Consider the following 25,655-nt stretch of genomic DNA (forward strand, 5'->3'; position numbering starts at 1 on the left):
ATTTGAACCTGAGTCCTACTCTAAAGCCCATACTTTACTACTGTTTCATATTGTCCTTGCTCATTTCTATCCTAATGCAGTAATTGTCTTATTGGAGAAGACTGTTCTATGTCGAAACATACATAGGTCATTCATTTATATATCCTTCTGATAGGGTAAAAGGAGATAAGAGGGAAGATAAAATACAAATTTAAAATTAAAAGAAAGCCACCCCATGGCGCAGCAGTTTAGCGCCGCCTGCAGCCCAGGGCATGATCCTGGAGACCCTGGATCGAGTCCCACGTCAGGCTCTCTGCATGGAGCCTGCTCCTCCCTCTGCCTGTGTCTCTGCCTCTCTCTCTCTCTCTCTTTCTCTCTCTCTCTCTCTCTCTCTCTGTCTCTGTCTCTGTCTCTATGAATAAATAAATAAATAATATTTAAAAAAATAAAAAAAAATTAAAGAAAGCCAACCTGGGGTGCCTGAGTGGCTTAATCCATTAAGCTTCCAACTCTTGGTTTCAGCTCAGGTCATGATCTCAGGTCATGAGATTGAGCCTCATATCAGGCTCTGCACTCCATGTGGAGTCTACTAGTCCTTCTCCCTCCCCCTCTGTCGCGTCGTCCTTCTAAGGAAGGAAGGAAGGAAGGAGGGAAGGAATCTTAAATTTATATATATATATATATATATATATATATATATATATATATATATATATATATATATCTTTAAAAAAATGAAAAGGAAAGTCAAACCAATTACCCAAAAAGAACTAAAGGAAATGTGGAAACTTTAACTTTTAATTTTGAAAAATATTTAACCTACACAACACCTATACGAATAGCACAATAAATTCCCATGCACCCTTAATCTAAATCCTCAAGTAATAAGTTATTACCTTATTTTTTCTTCAAACACACAGGCGCGTGCGTGAAAACACACTTCCCCCACCCCAAATCATTTGACAGTAAATGTCAGAAATCATATTTCAGCATTTCTTTCCTAAGAACACAAACATTCTCCTACATAGCTGCAATTTCATTATCATAAATAAAGATTATCTTTGATAAAGTATTAGCTAATATAAAGTCTATCTTCAAGTTTACCTAAAGCCCCAAAAATGTCTTCTGTAACTTTTGTTGATTTTGTGTTTTTATTTTTACATATCATAAGGCAATAGTTATAAAGTAGAACATAGTTCTTAGAAAGTTGGAGAATTGACAAGACCAGAGGGTCTAGTGCTCAGGATAACGCTACCTAAGGAAAGATAGATGAGCTGAGCCATTCCTAACCCTTTCAGCTCTTGGGTTTGTTTACTTTTGCTTTCGTTTTCCTGTTCACCTTGTAAATCTGGTTGACAACAGAAAGCCTATGTTGAACCTCTTTTTTTTCTTTTAATTTTGAAAAATTTCAAACCTACGTAACAAACTGGGAAAAAAAAAAAAGAACAAGCACTTGTATATCATCAACCTACACTCATCAGTTGTTAACATTCTGCCATTTACTTTATTTGTCTTTCTCTGGCATACACACTACCCTGTCCCTCTCCCTTTTTTGATAATTATTTTTGCTGAATCATTTGAAAGTGAGTTATTGACATTGTGACACTTGATACTTCATATGAACTCTAAATACTGCAGCATGTGTCTACTGCAGCATGTATAAAACAAAGCCATTCTGCCAGACATATTCACAAAATTATACTCAAGAAACTCAGCATTGATACAATTGATACATTGATACAAATAACATCAACTCCATAGCCAAATTACAATAATTGTTCCAGTAAAATAATATATGTTTTATATGACTTTTCTTGTCAATCCAAGATCCAGTCAAGCGTCATGCACTGCATTTTGTTGTCAGGTTATTTTGTTATTGTTGTTGTCATGTTTCTTTAGTCTGTTAATTGAACACCGGTTGCTCTCCATTTTTTCTCTTTGATGGCATAGGTATTTTTGAAGTGTCCAGGCCAGTTGTTTTTGTAAAATAGTCTACAATTTAGATTTATCCGATTTTTTTTCTATCATGATTAGAAGCAAGTTCATCATTTTGGGCATGAATACTTCACAGGTGGTTATGTCTTCAGTGCATCATATCTGGAGGCACGTAAAGTCAGTTTGCCCAGTTACTGATGAGGTTATGTTTGATCATGTGGTTAAGACAGTGGTAAAGGTGGGCAGCCCCAGTGGCTCAGGGGTTTAGCGTTGCCTTCAGCCCAGGGCCTGATTCTGGAGACCCAGGATCGAGTCCCACATCATGGAGCCTCCCTGCATGGAGCTTGCTTCTCCCTCTGCCTGTGTCTCTGCCCCTCTCTCTCTCTCTCTCTCTCTCTCTCTCTCTCTCTCTGTGTGTGTGTGTGTGTGTGTGTGTCTCTTGTGAATAAATAAATAAAATCTTAAAAAAAAAAGGACAGTGGTAAAGGCACATTTTCCCATTTGTAATCAATAAGTAAGCTGTAGAGGGCAGCCCCAGTGGCGCAGCGGTTTCGTGCCACCTGCAGCCTGGGGTGTGATCCTGGAAACCTGGGATCAAGTCCCATGTCGGGCTCCCAGCATGGAGCCTGCTTCTCCCTCTGCCTGTGTCTCTGCCTCTCTCTCTCTATCTCTATGAATAAATAAATAAAATCTTAAAAAAAATCTTTAAAAAAAAATAAGTAATCTGTAGAGTAATAATTTGAAACTTAATAATGTTCCCCAGCAACCTTTCCATCCAGTGGTTTTAGCAGTGACCACAGATCCTTGCCCAACTTCACTAAATTAGTGGTTGCAAAATGGTGATATTTCTATCATTCCTTCTACATTCATTAGCTGGATTCTTCTGTAAAGAGCTTTCCTTTAGCCACTCCCACTATTTTTAGTATCACTATGGGTTTATGTCATCTTTTTTGATTTAATGTTTGCAATGTTCTGAATGTTGAAATCCTAACACCTAAAGATGGTGGTATCAGGAGGGGGGGGTCTTTGGGTACTTAAGTCATGAGAGTGTAGCCCTCATGAATTTGATTAGTGCCTTAGAAAAGAGGCTGCAGAAAGATCCCTTCAACAACATGAGAATAGAGAAGGCACTAGCTATGAACCAGGAAGGACTTCACTAAAACTCAACCATGCTGGTGCCTTGATGTTAGATTTTTAGCCTCCAGAACTGTGAGAAATAAATTCCTATTGTTTATAAGCTACCCAGTTTGTGGCTTTTTGTTACAGCAGCTTAAACAGAATAAGGTAATGTTTTAACCCACTGTCATTTGTAATATTTTGAGGTTTAAATTATTCTAAATTTGGCAGTGTTTTTTTGACATGTTCTCATCAGTTTGTTTGTTTGTTTGTTTGTTTCCCATCAGTTTTTTACCACTGCCTTTTTTTCTAGACATGTGAGGCCCCTCCAAACCTTAGATCCTATCACTTTAAGACTAATATGGTGGACTTGAATCTTATTCAGGGATTAAATCTTAAAGTTAGCATTTAAGGAATGCCTGAGTGGCTCAGTGGTTGAGCGTCTGCCTTTAGCTCAGGGTGTGATCCCAGATTCCTGGGATCGAGTCTTGCATTGGGCTTCCCCGGGAGCCTGCTTCTCTCTCTGCCTGTGTTTGTTTGTGTGTCTCTCATGAATAAATAAATAAAATCTTAAAAAAAATAAAATTAGTACTTAAGATGAAAATTGCTTATAGTCAAATCCTTCCAGAAGATTCCCTTAAGGTTAGAACACACATGTCATCTTCTATACAGGACCAGATAAAGTAGTTCCTTGCATTTAGGGTCCATGTTGTATGAAAAATGTATATTGCAGGTTTGAACACTAGCAACACACTTGGTGAGGCCAAAGATTCACACTGGAAGCAGCAACTATGGAATTGAGATAAAAGGAATAATAGATGCATGGCTGCTATCTCATGTTTAGTCCATGGCATCTACTCTTTGAGTAGAATTAGGCTGAATTACCCTCACTATTTAAATATTCCTTGCTCTTTTTTTTCCCCTAAAAACATATAGTTAAATTCCCATAAGGTGAATGTCCCTATGGCTCCCTTATGTATATTCTGCATATTAGGCATAGTCCCTTGGGGTCCAGTGTATAGGTATATGTGTTCTACCCCAAATGACTCATCTAACCAGTCATGGTTTAGTTTGGTTTAATCCATGGGTCTGTGGATTAGTTAGGTTAAAGGCTAAGCTGTTGTTTGTAATAGAAATCATAAAATCTAGTGGCTTTACGTAGAAATATATTTCTCTATTAGTGTGGCCTGCCTAAGGCAGGGACGGGGAGGACAGCTCCGGGGGTACTGCCAGGAGCCCATGTTTTGTTTGGTTTTTCTCTTTGTTGCTCTGCCAGATTCTAGAGCACTTGAATGGTGGGTACTGGTTGTAGCCATGCTGGATTCTAACTTGAAAGGAAGATGAAAGAGAAGAAAAGATCACATTCAGTGTTTTGTTTTGTTTTTTAAGATTTTAATTATTCATGAGAGAGAGAGAGAGGCAGAGGGAGAAGCAGGCTCCATTCAGGGAGCCCGACATGGGACTGGATCCCGGGTCCCCAGGACCAGGCCCTGGACTGAAGGCGGCACTAAACCGCTGAGCCACTCAGGCTACCCCCACATTCAGTGTTTTAAGGCCCAAACCTAGATGTTGCATCATTTCTTCTACTCATACTCCACTGAATTTTATATTGTTGATAGCATAGTCACATTGCCATAGCTAGCTTCAAGGGAGAACAGAAAATGGAGTCTCTAGTTGGGGAGCCATATGACCCAGAAAAGGGGCAGAATAGATTTTGAAAGAACAGCTAGCAGTCTGCCACTTGCCACTATGAGATGTGAGGGCAAGTTTGCCAATGAGCTTTTGGAAAATATTTCCACTCTTCTAAGCTAATAAGCATATTACTAGATCACATACCTGTTTTTAATATTTTGATCATTTTAGTTGCATAAAATCTGTTGTCTTTGCAGTTCTATATATTTTATATTTTGCATTTTAAAATTATATTTTGAGAAGGAGGCTGTAGGTTTTCTCAGATTGGCAGTATGGCCTGTGTCCACCAAAAACAAAAGCAAAACACAAATGTGCCTCTGCCCTGGTAGAGACAGGAAGATCATTTAGGAGCTTCTTAATTCAGGCAAATGGTGATGAGAATGTGACTCAGGCAGTGTCCACAGGGGACAGATTTCTGAGATCCTTTAACCTTCACTCACAGCATCTGCTTTTATCAGCAACACAGCCAGATAACAGCATTGCCACTAACCATTTATTTCAGCAGAAGGATACGCTTCCTTGAAAGTGTAATTTAGCAATGTTTTCTTTTCAAATTTAACATCAAATAGGAGGCGATGTCCCAGACATCCAAGATGCCACTCTTGTTCAGCTAGTATAATGGACATTATTATTAGCTGGACATTTTTACACAATTAATAGCTTTCTCCCAAGAAAAAACAGTAAGCTTTTACAACCTCACATGGTGTGACAGAAAGCCTCTTAAAGAAGAGGAACAGAATCAGACACTCATGCAGGGAAGAGAGCCTTAGTGGTTTGCCTCAAGGGATTGGAAGAAGCAGAGGAGGAGCTGGTGACAGGTTGAGGACACCTCAATAACAGGCTGATGCTCCAATCACAGGCCTGTGCACAAGGCTGTGAGTAATCACCCACCAATGCCTGGATCCACAGGCTTTTGCAGAGTTATCTTTCATTGCTCTGTACGTGACACCCTGGGCCTGCAGTATAGCACGCAGCAGCCAAATTTGTCACTCGAGTTCCATTGATCCAGCAACTCTGATTGGCTGTGGCTGTCTTCAGTCTCTGAATCTCCTGAGGATTATGGTTTTGCACTCTTACTGACCTTTCATTTGATTTTGAGCAGTGGTCTTGTTTCTTTATATTAGAATGTGAGCTTTTAGAGTCTGGGAATCATGATGCTCCTCAAAGAAGATGCAGTTCTTTGTTAGATGAATCTGTCTTTCAGTATTTCAGTTGAGTGCATTTACTTAAGGAAGGTGAAGTTCTCCGATCCTGATTTGTAGTTCTATTAAATATTTACCTTGGTCATAGCCCCAGAAAAGTATTTTGAGTTCTGTATAGCATGACGGCAGCTCAGGGTGGTTCTAGAATTGATCACAGACCCGTTGAACTAAAAAGGCGTCATTGAACAAATAAATGTATGTTTACCTGAGAAAATGCTTCTATTTCCAGAGATAGCTATACACTTTACACTTCCATTAGCTACATAGGATAGATCCAATCATATCCTCACCAGCATTTGATATATCATAATGGTTTTAATATGCATTTCCATGGTGATTTACCATATTGAGTGCCTTTTCATGTTCTTCATAGCTATCCATATATCTTCTTTGGTAAAGTGTATGTTCAAATATTTCACCTATTTTTAAAAGTTGGATTGTTTTTGTATTATGGTGTTTTGAGAGTTCTTCATATATTCTGATAAAATCCTTTGTTGGATATGTGATGTACAAATATCTTCTCCCAATCTTTAGATTTTTGTTTTATCTTAACCATGGTGAGAGAAAACATGCTATGGTTGAAGAACTGATAGAAGGCAGTGTATAATATAGAACACGAAGAAAGGGGGGCCTGGGTGGCTCAATCAGTTAAGTGTCTGCCTTTGGCTCAGATCATGATCCCAGGGTCCTAGGATCAAGCCCCACATCAGGCTCCCTGCTCAGTGAGGAGTCTGTTTTTCCCTGTGCCCCCACGCCCATCCATGCACTCTCTCTCTCCCCGCCCCTCTCAAATAAATAAATAAAATCTAAAAAAAAAAAAAGCATGAAGAAAGCAGTGAGACTGGAAAGGAAGGAAGCTGGGAACTTACATACCATGTTAAGGAGTTTGGCATTTATTGTAAGGGCACTAAGAAGCCACTGAATACTATTAAGTGGAGGGGTGACATGAATGAATTTATGTTTTAAAAAGATTCCTCTGGGGGATCCCTGGGTGGCGCAGTGGTTTGGCGCCTGCCTTTGGCCCAGGGCGCGATCCTGGAGACCCGGGATCGAGTCCCGCGTCGGGCTCCCGGTGCTTGGAGCCTGCTTCTCCCTCTCCCTCTGCCTATGCCTCTGCCTCTCTGTGTGTGTGTGTGTGACTATCATAAATAAAAAAAAAAAAGAATTTAAAAAAAATAGAATTTAAAAAAAAAAAAGATTCCTCTGGCTACAGTTTGAAGAATGGATAACTGGAAAGCTACATTGGTTTTATGGGGACCAATTAGAAAGTTACTACAATAGTCCAAACAAGAAGTAATGGCAGCATAAACCAGGGAACCAGGGTAGTGGCAGTGGAGATGGAGAGGATGGACAGATCCAACAGAAAATAAGTGTCTAACTAATACCCGTTATATGCAGTCTTTTTTTTTTTAAGATTTTATTTATTTATCCATGAGAGACACAGAGAGAGGCAGAGACACAGGCAGAGGGAGAAGCAGGCTCCATGCAAGGGGTCCAATATGGGACTTGAACCCCAGAACCCGGGATCATGCTCTGAGCCAAAGGCAGATGCTCAATCGCTGAGCCACCCAGGCATCCCTATATCCAGTCTTTGGGGGAAATTATATTTGATGTTTAGTTGTAGGTTTTTCTTAGATGTCTTTTACCTAAAAAAGATTCCCTTCTAGTTTAGTTTGCTGAGTTTTTTAAAATCATAAATACATTAGCTTGGTTAAATGCTTTTTTATGCATCAGTTGAGATGGATGTATATGATTTTTTCTTCTTTATGATGAACATTGATTTTTGAATGTTGAACCATCCTTGGATTTGTTAATGTTTTCTTGAGGATTTTCATTAAATGTTTAAAAGAGAATGCACCAAAGAAGTCCTATGTGCCTAGAATTTTTTCTGTGGAAAAGTTTTTTTTTCTTTTTAAAGATTTTTTAAATTTATTCATGAGCGACACAGAGAGAGACAGAGACATAGGCAGAAGGAGAAGCAGACCTCCCTGTGGGGAGCCTGATGTAAGACTTGATGACAGTTGCAGCCCTGGTGGCTCAGCGGTTTAGCGCCGCCTTCAGCCCAGGGCGTGATCCTGGAAACCTGGGATCGAGTCCCATGTCGGGCTCCCTGCATGGAGCCTGCTTCTCCCTCTGCCTGTGTCTCTGCCTCTCTCTGTGTGTCTCTCATGAATAAATAAATAAATAAAAACCTAAAAAAAAAAAAAGACTTGATGACAGGATCAAGGATCACTACCTGGATCACTACCCCCAGGATCACTACCTGACCAAAGGTAGTTGCTCAACCACTGAGCCACCTAGGCACCCTGGAAAGGTTTTAAATTATAAATTGAGGGGTGCCTGGGTGGCTCAATTGGTTAAGTGGCTGACTTTTGATTTCTGCTTAGATCATGTTCCCAGCATCCTGGGATCAAGCCCCACATCCAGCTCCCTGCTCAGCAGTGAGTCAGTCTCTCTCTCCCTCCTCTTCCCTCCCCCTACTCACCACTCTCTCTTTCTCTCTCTCTCTAAAATAAATAAATCTTTTTAAGAAATAAATTACAGGGATCCCTGGGTGGCTTGGTGGCTAAAGCCCCTGCCTTTGGCTCAGGGCATGATCCTGGAGTCCTGGGATCGAGTCCCACATCGGGCTCCCTGCATTGGAGCCTGCTTCTCCCTCTGCCTGTGTCTCTGCCTCTCTCTGTGTATCTCTCATTAATAAATAAATTAAATCTTTTTTTTTAAAGAAATTACAAATTCAATCTCTAACAGCTATAGGACTATTCAGATTTTCTATTTCTTACATATTTTTTTAAAGATTTTATTTATTTATTCATGAGAAACACAGAGAGGGGAGAGAGAGAGGCAGAGACACAGGCAGAGGGAGAAGCAGGCTCCATGCAGGGAACCCTATGTGGGACTTGATCCCGGGTCTCCAGGATCACGCCCTGGGCTGAAGGCGGCGCTAAACCGCCAAGCCACCCAGGCTGCCCTCTTACATATTTTTTTTTTTATAAAATTGTATTGCTCAAGGAATTTGTCTATTTCATCTATCATGTTTATTAGTGTAAAGCTGTTCCCAGTATTTTTTCTTTCTAATATCTGTAGGATCTGTAGTGATATACCCTTCATTCTTAATATTTATGATTTGTGTCTTCTCTTTTTTTCTTGATCAGTCTTTCAAAGGTTTTTCAATTTTATTCATCTTTTTCAAAGAATCATTCCTTTGTCCTTTGGTTAAAAATACCAAAGGACAATTTGTTCTTGTCCAATTTCTGTTCTGTTCAATTTCCAATTACTTTGTGGCTTTTCTAAATATAACATTGTAAAAATTTAATTGTAAACAATTATATCTATTTTGTCAGGTGAAATTCTGTATTTCATTTCTTTGAAATTTACAATATATAAATGATGGGCTAGCCTTTAGTCTGTCTTAGTGAATGTTCCATGTACACTTGAAAATATATGTATTCTGTAGTTGTTGAGTATAGTAACCCTAATGTCTATTAGGACAAATTGATAGTGTTGCTCAAATCTTCCATTTCCTTAATGACTTTTTGCCTATTTGTTCTATCAGTTACTGAGGAAGAGAGTTGTTAACAAGATTTCCAGCTTATGGGGACACCTGGGTGGGTCAGTGGTTGAGGTCCTGCCTTCAGCTCAGGGCATGACCCGGAGTCCTAGGATTGAGTCCCACATCGGGCTCCCTGCAAGGAGCCTGCTTCTCTCTCTGCCTATGTCTCTGCTTCTTTCTATGACTCTCATGAATAAATAAAGAAAATCTTTAAAAAAAAATTTCTAGCTATGGTGGTGTTGTATACTTCTCCTCTTTATATTTTGCAGTTCTTTTACTAACACTATAAAGATTTGGAGTTGTTATATTTTTGTTGATGAATTGGCCCTTTTACCATTATGATATGATACTCTTTATAGTAATACTTCTTGTCTTAAGGTCTACGTAATCTGATATTAATATAATCATACCTCGGGTTCCTGGGTGGCCCAGTTCGTTGGGCATCCAACTCTTGATTTCAGCTCAGGTCATGATCTTGGGCCCATGAGCTCAACTCCCACATTGGGCTCTGCACTGGGTGTGGAGACTGCTAAAGATTCTCCCTCTCCCTCTCCCCCCTTTCTCTTAAAACACACACACACTAACATACCATCTTTCTTAGTGTATTCTTGTGTTTTATGTCTTTTTTCATCCTTTTACTTTCAACCTGTGTCTTTATATTTAAAGACCGTGTGAGTAGTGTTTAGTTGGGTCTTGTTTTTTAATATGGAGAGTCTTTTCCTTAAACTATTTAGTCCAATGTTATTATGGATATAACTATGTTTAAGAGTTTCTCTTGCTATTTGTTTTCTGTTTGACCTCATCTTTTTCATTCCTTCCTTTTTTGGGGGTTAATCAACTATTTTTTTAATACTCCATTCTGTATCTTCTATGGTTTGTTTTATTTTGTTTTGTTTTTTAGCTTATGTGTGTGTGTGAGAGAGAGAAAGACAGAGAGAGATTGTTCTAGGGAAGATTTAGGTTCACACTTAAACTAAAAATTATTCTACCTGCAATGAGCCAGGCACTGTCCCAAGCACAATTCTATGTGGTCATTAGGCTTATTTCTTTCAAGTTTCAAGAAAATTGCTCCATGGGTTATAGTATTCTAATGAAGGACATTAAACTGGAAAGTTAAACATGTTTCAGTTCAAATCCCAGCTCCAATGTGTATATATTTTGTGAGCTTTAGTTTTCTTATCTATAAAATGAGAATGGATGTTTTATTTTTTTAAAAGACTATTTATTCATGAGAGAGAGAGAGAGAGAGGCAGAGACACAAGCAGAGGGAGAAGCAGGCTCCATGCAGGGAGCCTGATGTGGGACTCCATCCTGGGGCTCCAGGATCAGGCCCTGGGCTGAAGGTGGCACTAAACTGTTGAGCCACCCGGGCTGCCGAGAATGGATGTTTTAGTGCTACTTTATAGGATCACTGTAGAGATCACATGGAATAATTTCTATAGATGTATTATGAAATCTGTTAATTCTAAACATGTTAAGATATTATTTCATGATTTAATGAAAAGACTAATTTAATCTCCTTATGCCTATATAAATTTCAATCCTATTTCCTCTATCATCTTTCTAAACTGAAAAACTCTTCTTTCTTTGATACATTTGTCTGTGATATTTTCAGTTCTTTCCTTATGCCATCTCTATGATTAGAATGTACCCCTTCCACAACCACCGTATCAAGGCATACTTCTTTGTGCTCATACTTCAAGACCTAATTAAAACAGCATGTCATTCTTGACAACTTCCCACTCATATTTATTCACTCACTCTTCTGAGATCCTCAACTCTGTTTTATCTAATCCTATTGTAACTATTTTTGCCCATTCATTGATCTTATCTGATTAAAAAGCTCCAGGTACTATTTGGTTCATCTCAGTATATCCGGTGTTGAGTATAGAGCCTGGTGCAGAGTAAGTGTTCAGTAAACACCTCTTGACTGAATGAAAGGATAGAGCTTGACAAATCAGGGAGGGAGGGCTTTTTGTCTCTGAGCCTCAGTGCTGAGTGTCATCCCCATGCAGATAGGTAATAGGTGGAGCCCAGTAGTCGGGCTGGTATTTACCAAACTCCCACTTTCCCATTTGCTAAAGTGGAAGTAACTCAAAAGCCACTATCCTTTAGTGTTGGATTAATGTCCTTAAACACTTTACCTTTAATATCCCTGGGAGAATCTGGGAAGACTTTATGGAATGATACGTTTTAAAGCATCAACACAAGTTTTTTTGAGTAAAGTGGGAAAGGAGCTCAGAAAAAGGTGGATTCTTTTTTTTTTTTTAACATTTATTTATTTATTCAAGACACACACACAGAGGAGAGAGAGAGAGAGAGAGAGAGAGAGAGAGAGAGGCAGAGACACAGGCAGAGGGAGAAGCAGGCTCCATGCAGGGAGCCAGATGTGGGACTCGATCCTGAGTCTCCAGGATCACACCCTGGGCTGAAGGTGGTGCTAAACCGCCGAGCCACCTGGGCTGCCCCAAAAGGTGGATTCTTATGGAATCTCTCCACAGTCCAAGTTCTGGCTTGGTGTACAAGTGTTTTCTTCTCCCACCGTATCTCTTTCCACTCTCTCACCTGTTACACTTCAGTCATACTGAACTACCTTTAGTTCTCCAGGTGTTTCTTTCCTCCAAGCCTTTGTACATGCTATTTCCCCTGTATTTGGAATGCTTTGTTCCACCGATTTCCTTTAACCTGGCTAATTCCTGTTTGTCCTTCAGGTCTCAGTTTACATCTCAGCTTACCTCCTCTGGGATGCCTTCCCTGACCACTTGCCCCAACCCTCTAGGTCTGAATTAGGTGCTCTTTCTATGTGTTCTCACAACACCCGGAACTAATGTCCTTGTAGCACTTGTAAAACTATTGACATTTCTTTTTAGTCTCCTATATTTTTCACTAGACTTGGCATTCCTTTTTTTTTTTTTTTTTTAAGATTTTATTCATTCATGAGAGACACAGAGGGAGAGGCAGAGTCACAGGCAGAGGGAGAAGCAGGCTCCATGCAGGGAGCTTGATGTGGGACTCAATCCCTGGACTCTAGGATCACACTCTGAGCTGAAGGCAGACGCTCAACCGCTGAGCCACCCAGGCGTCCCAGACTTGGCATTCCTTAAGGCATTGGATCTTCTATTATTCCCAGGGCCCTGAAGGATGCTTGGCACAGAGTAAACCTCAGTAAACACTTTCTTAATGAATTAATAGGTGAATGAATGAATCCTCCAAGAGTGCCAATTACAAAGGTTCAAAGAACAGGTAGCTGGTATACTCTCTCTTTCCACATCCAGCATTCTCCTGGTGTGCAGCCTGCAGATGTGGAAGAAGTTGTCAAGAAGGGTGTGCAGACCCTTGTGATTGGCCGAGGGATGAGTGAGGCCTTGAAGGTAGGTATCAGTGAGCACAGCCTTCCTGAGGACAGTTGGTGACCTCTTGGACCTTTACCTTAGAAATATGTCCTTCTTGGGAGCTCATCTCAATATATCATGCATCCTCATTTTGTTGAGCCAGTGGATGGCCCAGGATAAAATAAAGGATGTTAGTACTCTTCATCTGGGTTGGATGCTCCAGTCTCTACCTAACCCTGGGCCTGTGCTGTTTTGCCTGGAATTCTCAACCTCTACAGCTGTCAGTATTTGGTTCTTTAGATTTTCACAGTACCTCACATTTTTATAGTACTTTTTATTTTTTCTTTAAACACAAGTTATTCATTTTCCCTTTTCAGAAAAAATATTTTTATTGTACTTACAAATACATGCTTGTTTAGCAAAACAGTTCATGCAGAAATGTTGAAGTAGAAAAGTGAAAGATCCCCACCCCATTTCCACATTTGATATATATTGCTCCAGTTCTCTATGCAGCTGCAAATATACACTCTTATGCATACAGATATACATGTATACACCCACAATCGTTTTTACATAAATAGGACCACATTGTACATATTGTTCTGTAACTTCTTACTCATGTTATTACATTGTGGACACTCTTTCACACAAGAGAGATTACAGAGATTTACCTCATGCTTTCCTTTATATAGATGTCGTAAAATCTAGTTCCCTACTGATAAAGGTGCCCTCTAGTTATTTATGTATTTTTTGTTTAACCTATTTTTCCCATTAAAATAATTCCTTTCTATAAAGCTATTGTTTTTATAAAATTGCTCAAACATATAAAAAATATAGGGCATTTAAAAAATATTTCCTTCTGAGGCAGAATCTAATTAAAATCAGTTTAAAATAATATTCAGCACAAGCCAGACTTAAAAAATATATCCAATAATAGCTGCCATTATGGAGAATCTTATATAAAATTAATTTACAACTCTTTATTAGTGCCTTCTATGGGTCAGATACTCTTCTAGGCACTGGAGACAAGATAAGGTTCATGGCCTTGGAAAATAAAACAGTAGACAATTTCAGATTGTAACAAATGCTGTGAAGACAATGGTGACTTATGAGTGGCTGCTCTAAATAGAGTAGGCAGGAAAGGCCTTTCTGAGGAGACATCTGAACTGCAATAGTTAACTTCATCCTCACACCACCCCGTGTATATATTATTATTATTATTATTATTATTATTATTATTTTAGATTTATTTATTTATTCATTCATTAGAGACACAGAGAGAGAGGCAGAGACACAGGCAGAGGGAAAAGCAGACTCCATGCAAGGAGCCTGATGTGGGACTTGATCCGGGGACTCCAGGATCACGCCCTGAGCCAAAGGCAGATGTTCAACCGCTGAGCCACCCAGGCGTCCCCCGTGTATATATTATTATCCCCATTTATAGAGGAGGCAGCTGGGTTGAGAAACCTTAGGTTGCTGGCCTATATGGCAAAGTTAGACGTTAGATTCAGGTTGGACTGACTCAAACATTCAACATTTACATGCTAGGCATTTTATATACCTTAGCAGAATTCGTTTTCATACCAGCCCTGTGAGCTAGGTATTATCCCTATTTATAGACATGGAACCAAACGGTCAGAGAATTGAATTCACTTACCCAAGGTCACAGTGTTAGTCAGACTTAAATCCAAGACTATCTGATTCCAAAATCCATCCTTTTCCCATTTCCATTTCACATGAGCTTTGTGCATGCATGGTACTTGGCTAACTTCTTAGAAGCTTTGTTGACTCCTTGGGGCTGTCAAATTTTGGACTGGTGACATGCTGGGTAATTGAGGACTGACAGTTGTTATTGTCTAATTTTGGAGAGAACCCTTGCCTCATGGCAGGAAAGGAAACCCAGGAGGACCTTTCCCTTGACTTACTCATCTTTTTCCCTCTTCCCAGGTGCCTCCATCAACTGTGGAGTATCTTGAGAAACAAGGCATTGATGTGCGGATCCTCCAGACAGAGCAGGCAGTGAAGGAGTATAATACCTTGGCTGCCCGAGGCATCAGGGTGGGAGGGGTCTTCCATTCCACCTGCTGATGGAGCCTTAAGGAGAATAAATCCCTAAGCAACAATGCCTGTGACTATCACTCTTAGCACTCTCCACACCGGCCTCCTCAAGTATTTTTCAACAGCTGTTCATACCAGGACCTGTGCTAGGCTTTGGGATGCATGGATGACTAAGGCCCAATCCCTATCTGGCAGGGAATTAAAATTAGGGGAGAAGACAGATGTTTACCAAAGTTTAATACACTAAATGGCCAGAAATAAGAAATAAAGGCAAAAAATAAAGCCTTCTGCTTTAAAGGCCAAGAAAAGTTTCAGTGCATTAAGATTACATTGCAATTGATGCTTTGGAATGTTTAAGCATTAATTCATCCAATTTTTATTGAGTACCTTATATGCCAGGCATTGCTATAGGCTCCAGACAAGCAGCAATGAAAGTCTTATCCTCACACAGCTTATATTCTAGTGGGGAAAATAAACAATCCATAAGGTAGGTAGAACCTGTTGTGAAGAAAAATAAAGCAGAGTGAGAAGACAATGAGTAAAGAAGACTATTTCAGATATGTGGTCAGGAAAAGTCTCTATGTAGATGACATGTGAGCAGAACCTTGAAGAAAGTGACCAGAGCACTTCAGTAACAAGAACAGTAGAGCAGCTATGCCCTGATTCTAGGGTTCTAGGCAAGCTGTTCTACTAGCTAGACCTGAGCCTAGCTGGACAGTTCTCCCGGCCAAAGATTCCCTTGCTATGAAATGATGGGGCTGGACTAGATGTTCTGTAATGGTTCATAACCACTGTGGAGAGTCTTGTTCTGCTAATTGCCAGGTGTTCTTTGTGAAGCCTTAGAATAGACTGATAGAACTATAAATTATCAGCATCATCTTAGTTTTCATTCCTCCTCCTCTTTAAATAGTTATGAGTACGGGTGTCAAACAGCCCTGAGTTTGAACTGTGGCTTTCTACCACTCGCTGGTTGGGCATTTATTTAATGTCTTAGAGTTCCACTGTTCTCATCTGCCAGATAGGGATAATAATTAGTACCTGGAGTTGTGTAGGTATTAAATGAGGGTCATTCATACACTGTCTTAGGACACTACTTGGCATGTAGTGAGGACTCCATGAATTAAAACCATTGTTATTTTGATTATATATTTTGATTAATGGGTCTGCTGTCAACTAATTTCGTTTTATTGTTCGTAACATAGCTGCATATTTCATGAATTCATAGAAAGCTGAAGCCCAAAGGAACTATTCTCTCATTTATTCTCTTTCATGCCCATTTTTACTGAGTCTCTTACAAATTTTTTCTGGCCAGTTATTGCTGGGCCCTGGGAGTACAGGAATGAATAAGTTATCATTCCTGCCCTCAGGAGTTAAATTGGAAAGAAAAATCAACAATGATACAGTGTGTTAACAGTACAATAGTTTCAAGGTTCAATGATGGCCTAATCCTACCAGGATGGAAGGGAAAGTAGGGAAGACATCATTAAGACCATGACACAAGCGGAGTCTTAAAAGAATAACGTGTTCATTTATTCACCGAACAAACATCTGGCAACTTTTAGCTAACTAGTCAAGTATGTATCATAGTCATAATTAATACACTGGCCCTTACTGAAGCCACAGTCCGAGAAAGCTGGTGTTTGCTCCACGTGATCCTGTCACCTGCCTGGCCCAGTTGGACATCTGACTAGGCAGCCAACCCACAGACTGAACAGCAACTTAAGATGTGACTTGGCAAGAAAAGGTGAGCTAAGACAATTGGAATGGAAAATGAAGGGATCTTTCCAAGTTCACCCTGCAAGAAATGGCAGGACCAGGTCTGGAACCTGATGGTGTGTCTAGATCTCTACTATACACCTCCTTAAAAGACTTGGGAGTGAGGCACCTGGTGGCTCAGTTGGTAGAGTATAGTGACTCTTGATCTGAAGGTTAGGAGTTCAAGCTCCACATTGGGAGTAGAATTTAAGAAGAAAAAAAAGCCCACGGGAGTAAGATCCTCACATACCGGACACCCAGCTTGGAGGTCTGGGAAAGTCCTGTTCAGTGACCTTTCTGCAACCAGCCATTTGACAGATACAGGATCAATCTCAGATCAAGCCAAGCACCTGTGTAGCTTAGGAGGGTGTTTAATAAAATTCAGATTGTTTCTCTATTGATGCAACTGAATTTTTTTGAGTGAAACGTAACGTGAGATGATCTCCAGTGGGTGCTGAACTAGGTGTGGGTATAATCAGTGTTCCTGCATAAGTTGTCTCCACATTAGAGAGGGCTTAGTACATACTTAGAGGTATTTGGCAGTGAGTTCATTAAACTTTGTATTGAACTGGCTAATCACTCCTATTTCTGAATCTGTTCTACATGGTCATTGCTAGAAATGTGCTAGAAATGTGCCTGAAGAGAAGCTACTTTTCCACGTGACACTACACTTAGTCCCAGGTCTTAATCACTAAGCCCTTTGATTTGATTTGTAGGTAGCACGGCCTTCATTCTGCCCACACTTCATCTCTTTTAGCTCGAGTGGCTCCTAAGACAAGAATTCTGCAAGTGCTTCCTGTGTGCCCTGTAATTCTGTTTGTAGAAGTCAGTCATGTCAAAGCCAAATATAAAGTCCTTTCAGAAACTTGAATCCCAGGGCTGGCTTCTGCAGGCATGCCATGGTACTGCTAAGTTTGCTCTGGGTTCTGGGACTCCTTCACTCTCTCCCTGACTGGTATATGCCCGTAACTGTGCTGAGGATACGACACGGATGTTCTTACCGCGCAGGTACTCCAGAGTAGTTGAAAGAAATGGACGAGAACATACAGTGATGGTAATGACTTGGCAAACTGGCACCAATCTACCTAGAGACCTGTTTTGTCTCAGAGTAATTTTAACATTTATCATTTATTTTTTAATTAGGGTTTTTTTTTACATGAAAATGCAGATTTCTGGCTCTTCTGGAAGAACTGGATCTCTTACCACCAGGCCCATATTTAGAAACCACTGAGCAGAGCTGAATAGCAACTACATTCTGACAGAGGATATGTTCTCTGATTGAAAAGAATGAAAGTCTCTATTACTTTTCCTCCAGGCTGCTTGACTCCCTTTTTCCCACCTACCTTTTTAGAGGCTTCCATTTGTGAACCTGCAAAAAATACCTAAATAAATATGCTTTAAGAACATACAGGAGGCTGTTGGAACACAGAAGCAATGCACCAAGCCCACAGGAGACACAAGATACATTCCAGAATGAGGCTCAGTCCTGGAGAATGAGGAGGAGCCATAGGAGACAATCTGAGGAACATAGTCCAGGCTCAGTAGGTCCAAAGGTCTGAGACAAGACAGCATGGTGAGCGTTGGGTACAACTACAGGAATTCTGTTACCAGAGAATTACACAGCATGTGTGGCACAGGCAGGATGAGGCTGGAGATGACCCAGGCAGGAAGAGCCTTCAAGAATAGGCCTTTAAACTTTCCTGGGATCAGCAGTAGGCTACTTCAAAGGGATGTAAGCAGGGGAATGGCATTGTTAGCAGGTCTGGGTTTTACAAAGATCACTCTGCTGGCTGTGTGAAGAATGGACTGAAGGTAGCAAGGTTTGAGGCAATATCTTTAGGAAGCTAATGTCACATTTCAGGAGAGATGATGATGGCCTGCGCTAGGATAGAAACTGAGTATAAGAGGACTGGAATCAAGAAACATCTAAGGAAGCAGAATCTAAAGGACCTGACAGCTATGTTTATGTGACAGGTGCAAAAGGAGTCCAGTGTGACACACAGGTTTCTGGCTTTGACTGCTGGGTGCACGGGAGACCGCTTACAAAGAACAATAGATCTGTTATGGAAACCATGTTGGACTAAGAATCAGGAGGCCTGGGTTCCAGCCTTGGCTTTACCATGAATTCAGTCTCATATTTCATTGAATCCGACAATTCAGGGTCAAAGGAATTTAGAAGGTTGAGCCCAATCTCTCATACAATACTTGAATTTCTTTGCAAGAAATGTGTCAAGAGCTTGTTCAACTTCTGCTTGAACACATCCAATGTGGAAAATTTATCTCCTAATGCAGCCCACTCAATTCTTACATAGATTTTTTTTTTAAAGATTTTATTTATTCATGAGAGAGGTAGAGACACAGGCAGAGGGAGAAGTAGTCTCCCTGCAAAGAGCCTGATGTGGGTCTCGATCCCAGGACCCCGGGATCATGCCCTGAGCTAAAGGCAGACGCTCAACCATTGAGCCACCCAGACATCCCTCTTACATAGCTTTTAAAAACTTGATATTAAAGCCAAAATCTGCCCCTTAGTGTATCCCCACCTGTGGTGGAAAAAAATACTATATTTGGGACGTTGAAACCTAGAATAAAGTCCTGACTTTTCCCCTTAGGAGAAAAACATTACCTCAAAACCTGTTTCCCCACCAGTAAAATGGGGAATAACTGAGAAGAATTTTGATAGCAGGGTACTGGATCTGAAAAGGATACATCATAGCTTTCACCTAGAAGGCTTTCTATGGCTAGAACATGAGGGGCTCAGTGGACAGCCATGGGTCGCAATGTTTTCAGCCTAGATCCCAGATTCATTTTATCACCAGGGCACGCACTTTTGTCAGGGTTATCTTTTGACATATGAGAGTCAACTGATGTCACATTCCTGAGATACACAAAACAAGCAAGCACACTAGAAAAGCAAGCTAGCTCCCTGAAGATCTTTCTTCCTTTATCCCATTCTAGCAGGGATGGCCTTCTGGAGCCAGACTGCCTGGGTTCAAATCCCAGCTCTGTCATTTACTAGTTGTATAAGTAAGGCCAAATTACTTCATTCTCTCAACTCTAACTACCCTGCTTATGAAACAATGACAATAGTACCTACTTCATAGGGTAGCTGTGAGGATTAAATGAGTTACTTCATGGAAAAGGCTTATATCACTGCTGGGCACAAGTCAAGTACATTAAACCAAAAGCCAAACATGCTTGACTTCAAATTCCAGTGCCACCTAAGTAATTCTGTACTCTTGCTATTATTTTTATAAGCTTCCCAAGTACCACACATGATCGAGACTGGCTAGATTCAGATTCTACCAAACATTATTAGATTAAACCCATTCAGGAACACTTAAGGTATTCTTTATTCTCTTTTATAGTTGAGGATGTCCAGGCATAGAGAACCGAAGCTCTGAAGGCTTTTTCCAGATACTTTTCCTAGAGGTAGTAGAGCACAGGCCTCAGGAACCATCTTGGATTTGAATGAAAACAGGCTGTACTACTTAATGTACAGGATTCCTCCCAGACTTCTCACTCTGAAGTCTCTGGAAGACTCAGTTGGCTGTAGCAAGGATTAAATGGCAGGTAAAGTAGCATGATTCCTCAGAGAGTTAACGTCTCTTGAGCATTTACCATTTTTACACCCCAACTATACCTTTAACTCACATGCAGCTCCAACATTGAAGTCATCGAAGATGTAGTGGGAAATGCTTTTATTTCTTACACTGGATCTCTCTTTTCCATAATCCTTGTTTCTCCTAAAATATGGCCTTTGTGTATTATTTTCGTTCTAAAGGTAATGACAGGCAAGATCAAGAATCTCCCTCAGGGATGAAAATGATTCATTCTCCAGCTATTCATCCAGTCCTTGATGCAGCTACTGCTGGAATTAGGGAAAGAGCTTCTCAGCAAGACAGCGATGTCTAAGGCCACTCAGAAACTGTCAGTGGTGAAAAAGTACAGCTATGAAAGGAGTGGGCCCTGGCAAACAAACTATTGATTTAAGAAACAAGATTATGCTCCAATAAGCCATTCTTTAGAGGTGGCTAGAAAACTGGATCTTTGTTTCCCACCTGAGGAATGTAACCATATGATATAAATGTTGAACCTATAGCCACATAATTTTTTTAAGGACCAGGAACTAGAACAGCTAGTTGTTTTCTCAACTTTATTGAGGTGGTGGGGGGAGTCAGGGAAGGAAGAGGTGTAGACTTGAAGGTTTTTGTTTTTTTAATGCAAAATAATTTATTTTGTATTTGATACCAGATGAGACTATAAGGGTGATGGTGCTCATGCCCATATGCCGGCTCCAGGTGAAGTGCTCTAGGCTTCAGGCTCACTGTGCTACCTAAGAAGGTCCTTCTCAGCGTCAGCTCTACACAATGCTTGTGACTCAGCGCCTTGCGGGTTTGGGCATTATGTAAACTTTCACAGACTTGCTGAAGGGGATGGTGCCCTCGATGCTGGTTTCCACCTGGGGTGACACTTCGCCACCTTCAATCCAGGGGGATTTTGGAATGCGGGAATTGGAGTTGTAGGCCAGTAGCAGCCTCACTTCCACCTGGCATGGTTCTGGAAAAAAAAGACAAAAGATATCCTCTAGCAACCGCTAGGAATTGGGATGAAATGGCAAATAAAAGCAACATTAAAGATGGAAGCAGAAGGGTTTTTAAACATTTCTTCATCTGTCTTCCTCCCTTCCCCCTCACCAAACAAAGACACTGTCCCAGCCTGAACACTGTAAGGCCAAGCCTGAGCCAGCAGATGTGCTGCTTCTCTGCCACCTCCTCCTCAGGTCTCGTGTGGGCTCCCTGCAGCTCAGATCCATGGCTGATCAGACAAGAGCTAACACGTCTGCTACAGAGGCCTTCTGGCCTCGAGAGTGGGCCACATGGGCCTGCATATGGCTGTTTCTCATGCCCAGATAACCATGCTCTTCCTGTGTGGCTGAGCTCAGGCATCAGGGCTGCGCACTCCATCTTAGTGGAGAAGCAGCCTTGATTAGGAAACAGTTCTTTTTTTTTTTTTTTTTTAGGAAACAGTTCTGACAAAAAGTTCCTACTAGTGAACAGGAACACATTTCAGGGACCTAAAGTCATGTCACTATCTTTCATTCTTTCATGCACATGGGCAGGCCCTAGTTAGCAAAGGAGCCCTCTCTCAAGTTGCTGACCATTTGTTGGAGACAAACACAGTAACAAATGGAGCACAGCACTCTAATCAAATCTGGAAGAAGAGTGAGGAGGGAACCCAAGAAGGCTTTGGAATAGAGTATCTGCTCCATGGCAAGCACAGAACCCCAAGATTTCTTACCCTGCCTCACCATGAGACTGTCACAACCCCCCAAAAGTCCCAAGGCTCTGAGAGGTTCTAAGTGCACAAATTCACACTGGTGACAGAATTTAAACCCACTTCATAAACAGAAGCAATTAATCTCTTAACCATGTGGCTTCTACAAAGGAGGGGGAGAGAATTTCAGAAAAGCCCAAGGGCAAGTGCAAAGGACCAGGAACAGAGTAAGCTTGGGATATCCTCTTTAATTTCATGTGACTGGAGAAAAATATGCAAGTGTTAAAGATTAGCCCAATGCTAAGAAGTACTGAGGACAAGAATGAGAGCTGGATGGATCGAAATGAACAAGGACAGAGGTCCCAGGATCCCTCAATGCCTCCACAGACCTCTTCATAGTCACTTCCAGTACTCTCTCTAGGGAGGAACGCAGAGACTGAATTGCTGCCTCCGAGGAAGGGAAAGGCTCCCAGGCAGCCAGAGGAACCTAACTAACCTAACTGGCCCCAGAGAGCAGCCTTGGTGTCACCATTTACCAGCCACGTGGCAAGAACACAACCACGTAATATGGGGCCTGACAGCTGACCAAGTAGATCTGTAATGAAACCAGTGCTGTTCTCTGGCATCAGCTCCAGTATCAACTCTCCACTACGCTCCCCTCTTTTGTCCCAGATGACTCTTGCCAACCCCCAACCACAACCCAGCCCCAGCTCTCACAGCACTTTCAGCCAAATCCTGGTGAGGTCAGAGGACTCAACCCCATCTGTTCCTATGCCCTCCCTCACCTGCATGTGTTAAGAATGGCAGGTCCAAACACTGCCATCAGAGGAAAGGACGGGAGAGAGCAAACAAGAAGAGACAGCAGGAGAAAACACAAAAGATTATGTGGGACAAATCATGTGACCTATTCATCATGCCTGTAAGAATAGCTCTCTTATGAGATATATATTCTTGCTTCCACCTTACAGACAAAGAAAATGAGACAGAAGTAAAATCACTTTCTCACGATGACACAGCAAGAGAAACAGAATCTGGAACCTGGTCGATGGGACTCAAAGCTTCTGACACGGCAGCATCCTGCCTCCCAGGGGAGAGGCGCCTGGTAAGGAGCTGCTGAAGGACTGCAAGGAAGAACGACCCCCAGCACCAGGCCCCATCTCCTGGATTAGGAGAAGAAGGCAGAGGTACATCTGGAATGAGAACACGTTTCACTTCAGTGTCCCAGGTAAAAAGGGTGTGGTATCATGAACATAAAGGATTTGGGAGTCAGGAAATCAGAGTGCCAGCCTTAGCACCACGCATGATCAGCTATGTGGGCCTTCATTTATGCATCTGTAAAATGAAAAACAGAACACTAATTCCTACCACCAATTTGGTCTAAGGATTAAACAAATTCTTTTTTTAAGATTTTATTTATTCATGAGAGACACACACAGAGGTGGGGGGGCAGAGACACAGGCAGAGGGAAAAGCAGGCTCCCTGCAGGTTGCCCGATGTGGGACTCAATCCTGGAACTCCAGGATCACACCCTGGGGCTGAAGGCAGCGCTAAACCGCTAAGCCACCCAGGGATCCCCAGATTAAATGAATTTTAATTGCACATTTAAAATCCTGTAGTTAACTGTCATTATGTGTTGAGCACTTCCTATATTTCGGGCTCTAAGACACATGAAACAAGGCCCTAGAGATACAGAGGTAAAGCTGATAACCAAGTTCCCTGCTCTTGTGGAGACTTCACTCTCATGGGAAAGTCAGTAAATAGTTAAATGAGAAAACTTCTGATACTAAAAAGTGCTATGCTGAGATTAAGAAAGATTTGTAGTAGCAATCTCTCAGAGGAAGTGATCTTGAATGAATCAGAATTCTTCAGGCTCATAGCCTAGGCAGTAGCCCTTCCTCAGGCAATGAGCTGCTGTATGACCAGGGCAAAACGAGAGACCCTTTCAAGACCTTTGAGGCTCTTCTGAGATCTAATATGCTGTGATCTGCCTCTAGAGGCTTGGGCCTTCCACAACAATGCTGTCCCACAGCATATCTTTCTGAAAGTATTTCATGTCCATGTCTAGGATCCCTTTATCAGAGCAGATTAGAACAAGAAATTCTACCTTCCTGTGATAGTGGAGAACATCCCAGGCAGCAAGGATATGAAATGAAGGATGCTCATGGAGGAAAATCCTGGGTAAAAGCATTGCTGGATGCTCCCTCAATTGTGCCAGGCCCAGGGTCACTGACTAGACCCCCAAAGGGGCTGCCTCTTGTGAAAACTTAACTATGTCATTTATACCCACCTAACACCTTGTTAGACGGAAACCATTAATAATGGCATTCGTTACTCATGTATTTAAAAATTCAGTGAAAGAAAATTCCAGAAGGCATCCACCTATTTCTAAAATAAGCCAAATTTGGTGGCATGAAACAGTCTCTAGTAACAATCATGCTTCTGGGTCATCTTCAATGATTTAGGAAATACCAGTGAGGCTAATTCTCCCCCACATTTTAGGTTCTGTAGACTAAGTCTCTTTCTCAAGTTTCTAAAGCCTTACATGCTTGAAATGCAATGTCTGACACACTGTATCCTCCCATTTTATTGTTAAGAATTTTTAGAAATACTTATGTAACCTCCCTCTCTTTTCACAAATTATTAAATTATCATTAAATCAGCCCATGTGGGAGGGCAGGGCAGTAATAGTTGTCATATTACTTGTTTGGGGGGAATGAACTGAATGGTTCATATACAATATACAATTGTTCAGAACAATTTTAATTTGGAGTAAGAAATATAAAACTGCTTCATTTCCAGACAAAGCAAGCCTTAGAACTAACTCCTAGGTTGAGAGCTATCATCTTCATTTTGAAGGTGAGGAAACAAACAGTTTCAGAAAGGAAAGTGGCTTGTCCAAGGCTATGGAGCAAGTCAATGGCAGAGTTAGGACAAGAAGATAGTGTGGCTGGCATCCAGCCGAGGGCTCTTTCCATGAGATTCCATTCTATTATAATCTCCTGTATATCTCACAACAAAATCTTGCCTTTAGCAATCAAAGCAATGCAGCAAATGAGTCTAAATGCAGCCAGTTTGGGCTTTTAAACTTCTTAAGAAATCAAGTACAGTGGTCAGCAGGCCTGACTGAACTTTATTTTTCAAAGTGCAAAAAAACCAAATGCCTACAGGTAAGTGTGATACCCAAGAACACCTTTTCCTGTCGACTCTGGTCCGCTGACCCCTTACCTGTCCAGGCAGTATGGGAGAGGTACACCTGAGTGATAAGTCGGTGGCGCCCTGGGCCAGGATTCCGGAAGTCTGCCGGCTTAGGATGAATCATCTGAGCCTGGCCATCTGGATATAAGACCTAAGAAGTGAGAGAAATGAGAAAAAGGGAAAGAAGAGACATGAGTTTTCAATAAAGCTGCGCTGTCTGTTCTGAACCTCAAAACAGAAGGAAAAGAAGACACTAGCCTTCATTAAACCCTGTTCCTGGAGTGGGGACCAACACTGTTGACATCTCTGCATTCCCTGCCCCAAACAAAGTAACATTTGATCAAGGTTTCCTAAATTTTTGCTGAAGAAGTGATAGGAATAAAGTCCCTTTATTAAGTATAAGAATAGATAAAAACACTAATCCTCATGTGAAGAGCCTTCTTAGCACCCCATCAGGATGACTTTCTCTCTTCTTGGCTCTCCATCATACATCATGGACTAGCACCCACCACCCAGTATTAAGAATAATTTTGGGCCTTCATTCTTTCCATTAGATTATAAGCA

The 25,655-nt window shown here is 41.2% G+C and overlaps 2 protein-coding genes across 6 annotated transcripts in view; one reads left to right on the plus strand and one right to left on the minus strand.

Moving 5' to 3' along the window:
• Positions 1–14,932, plus strand: part of AAMDC (adipogenesis associated Mth938 domain containing) — a 38,068-nt gene extending 23,136 nt beyond the window's left edge. For all 3 annotated transcript variants that reach the window (XM_055320455.1, XM_055320456.1, XM_055320457.1), the window contains 2 exons: positions 12,753–12,848; positions 14,757–14,932. In XM_055320455.1, the coding sequence (XP_055176430.1) occupies positions 12,753–12,848; positions 14,757–14,897 (237 nt within the window). In that variant the 3' untranslated portion in view covers positions 14,898–14,932. The remainder of the gene's footprint in view (positions 1–12,752; positions 12,849–14,756) is intronic.
• Positions 14,933–20,819: 5,887 nt separating this feature from the next.
• Positions 20,820–25,655, minus strand: part of INTS4 (integrator complex subunit 4) — a 111,966-nt gene continuing 107,130 nt past the window's right edge. For all 3 annotated transcript variants that reach the window (XM_055320452.1, XM_055320451.1, XM_055320454.1), the window contains 2 exons: positions 25,122–25,242; positions 20,820–21,179 (listed from right to left, as the gene is read on the minus strand). In XM_055320452.1, coding sequence (XP_055176427.1) covers positions 21,001–21,179; positions 25,122–25,242 — 300 coding nt within the window. In that variant the 3' untranslated portion in view covers positions 20,820–21,000. The remainder of the gene's footprint in view (positions 21,180–25,121; positions 25,243–25,655) is intronic.

This window comes from Nyctereutes procyonoides, unplaced genomic scaffold, assembly GCF_905146905.1.
Source record: "Nyctereutes procyonoides isolate TBG_1078 unplaced genomic scaffold, NYPRO_anot_genome, whole genome shotgun sequence".
Lineage (NCBI taxonomy): Eukaryota > Metazoa > Chordata > Mammalia > Carnivora > Canidae > Nyctereutes > Nyctereutes procyonoides.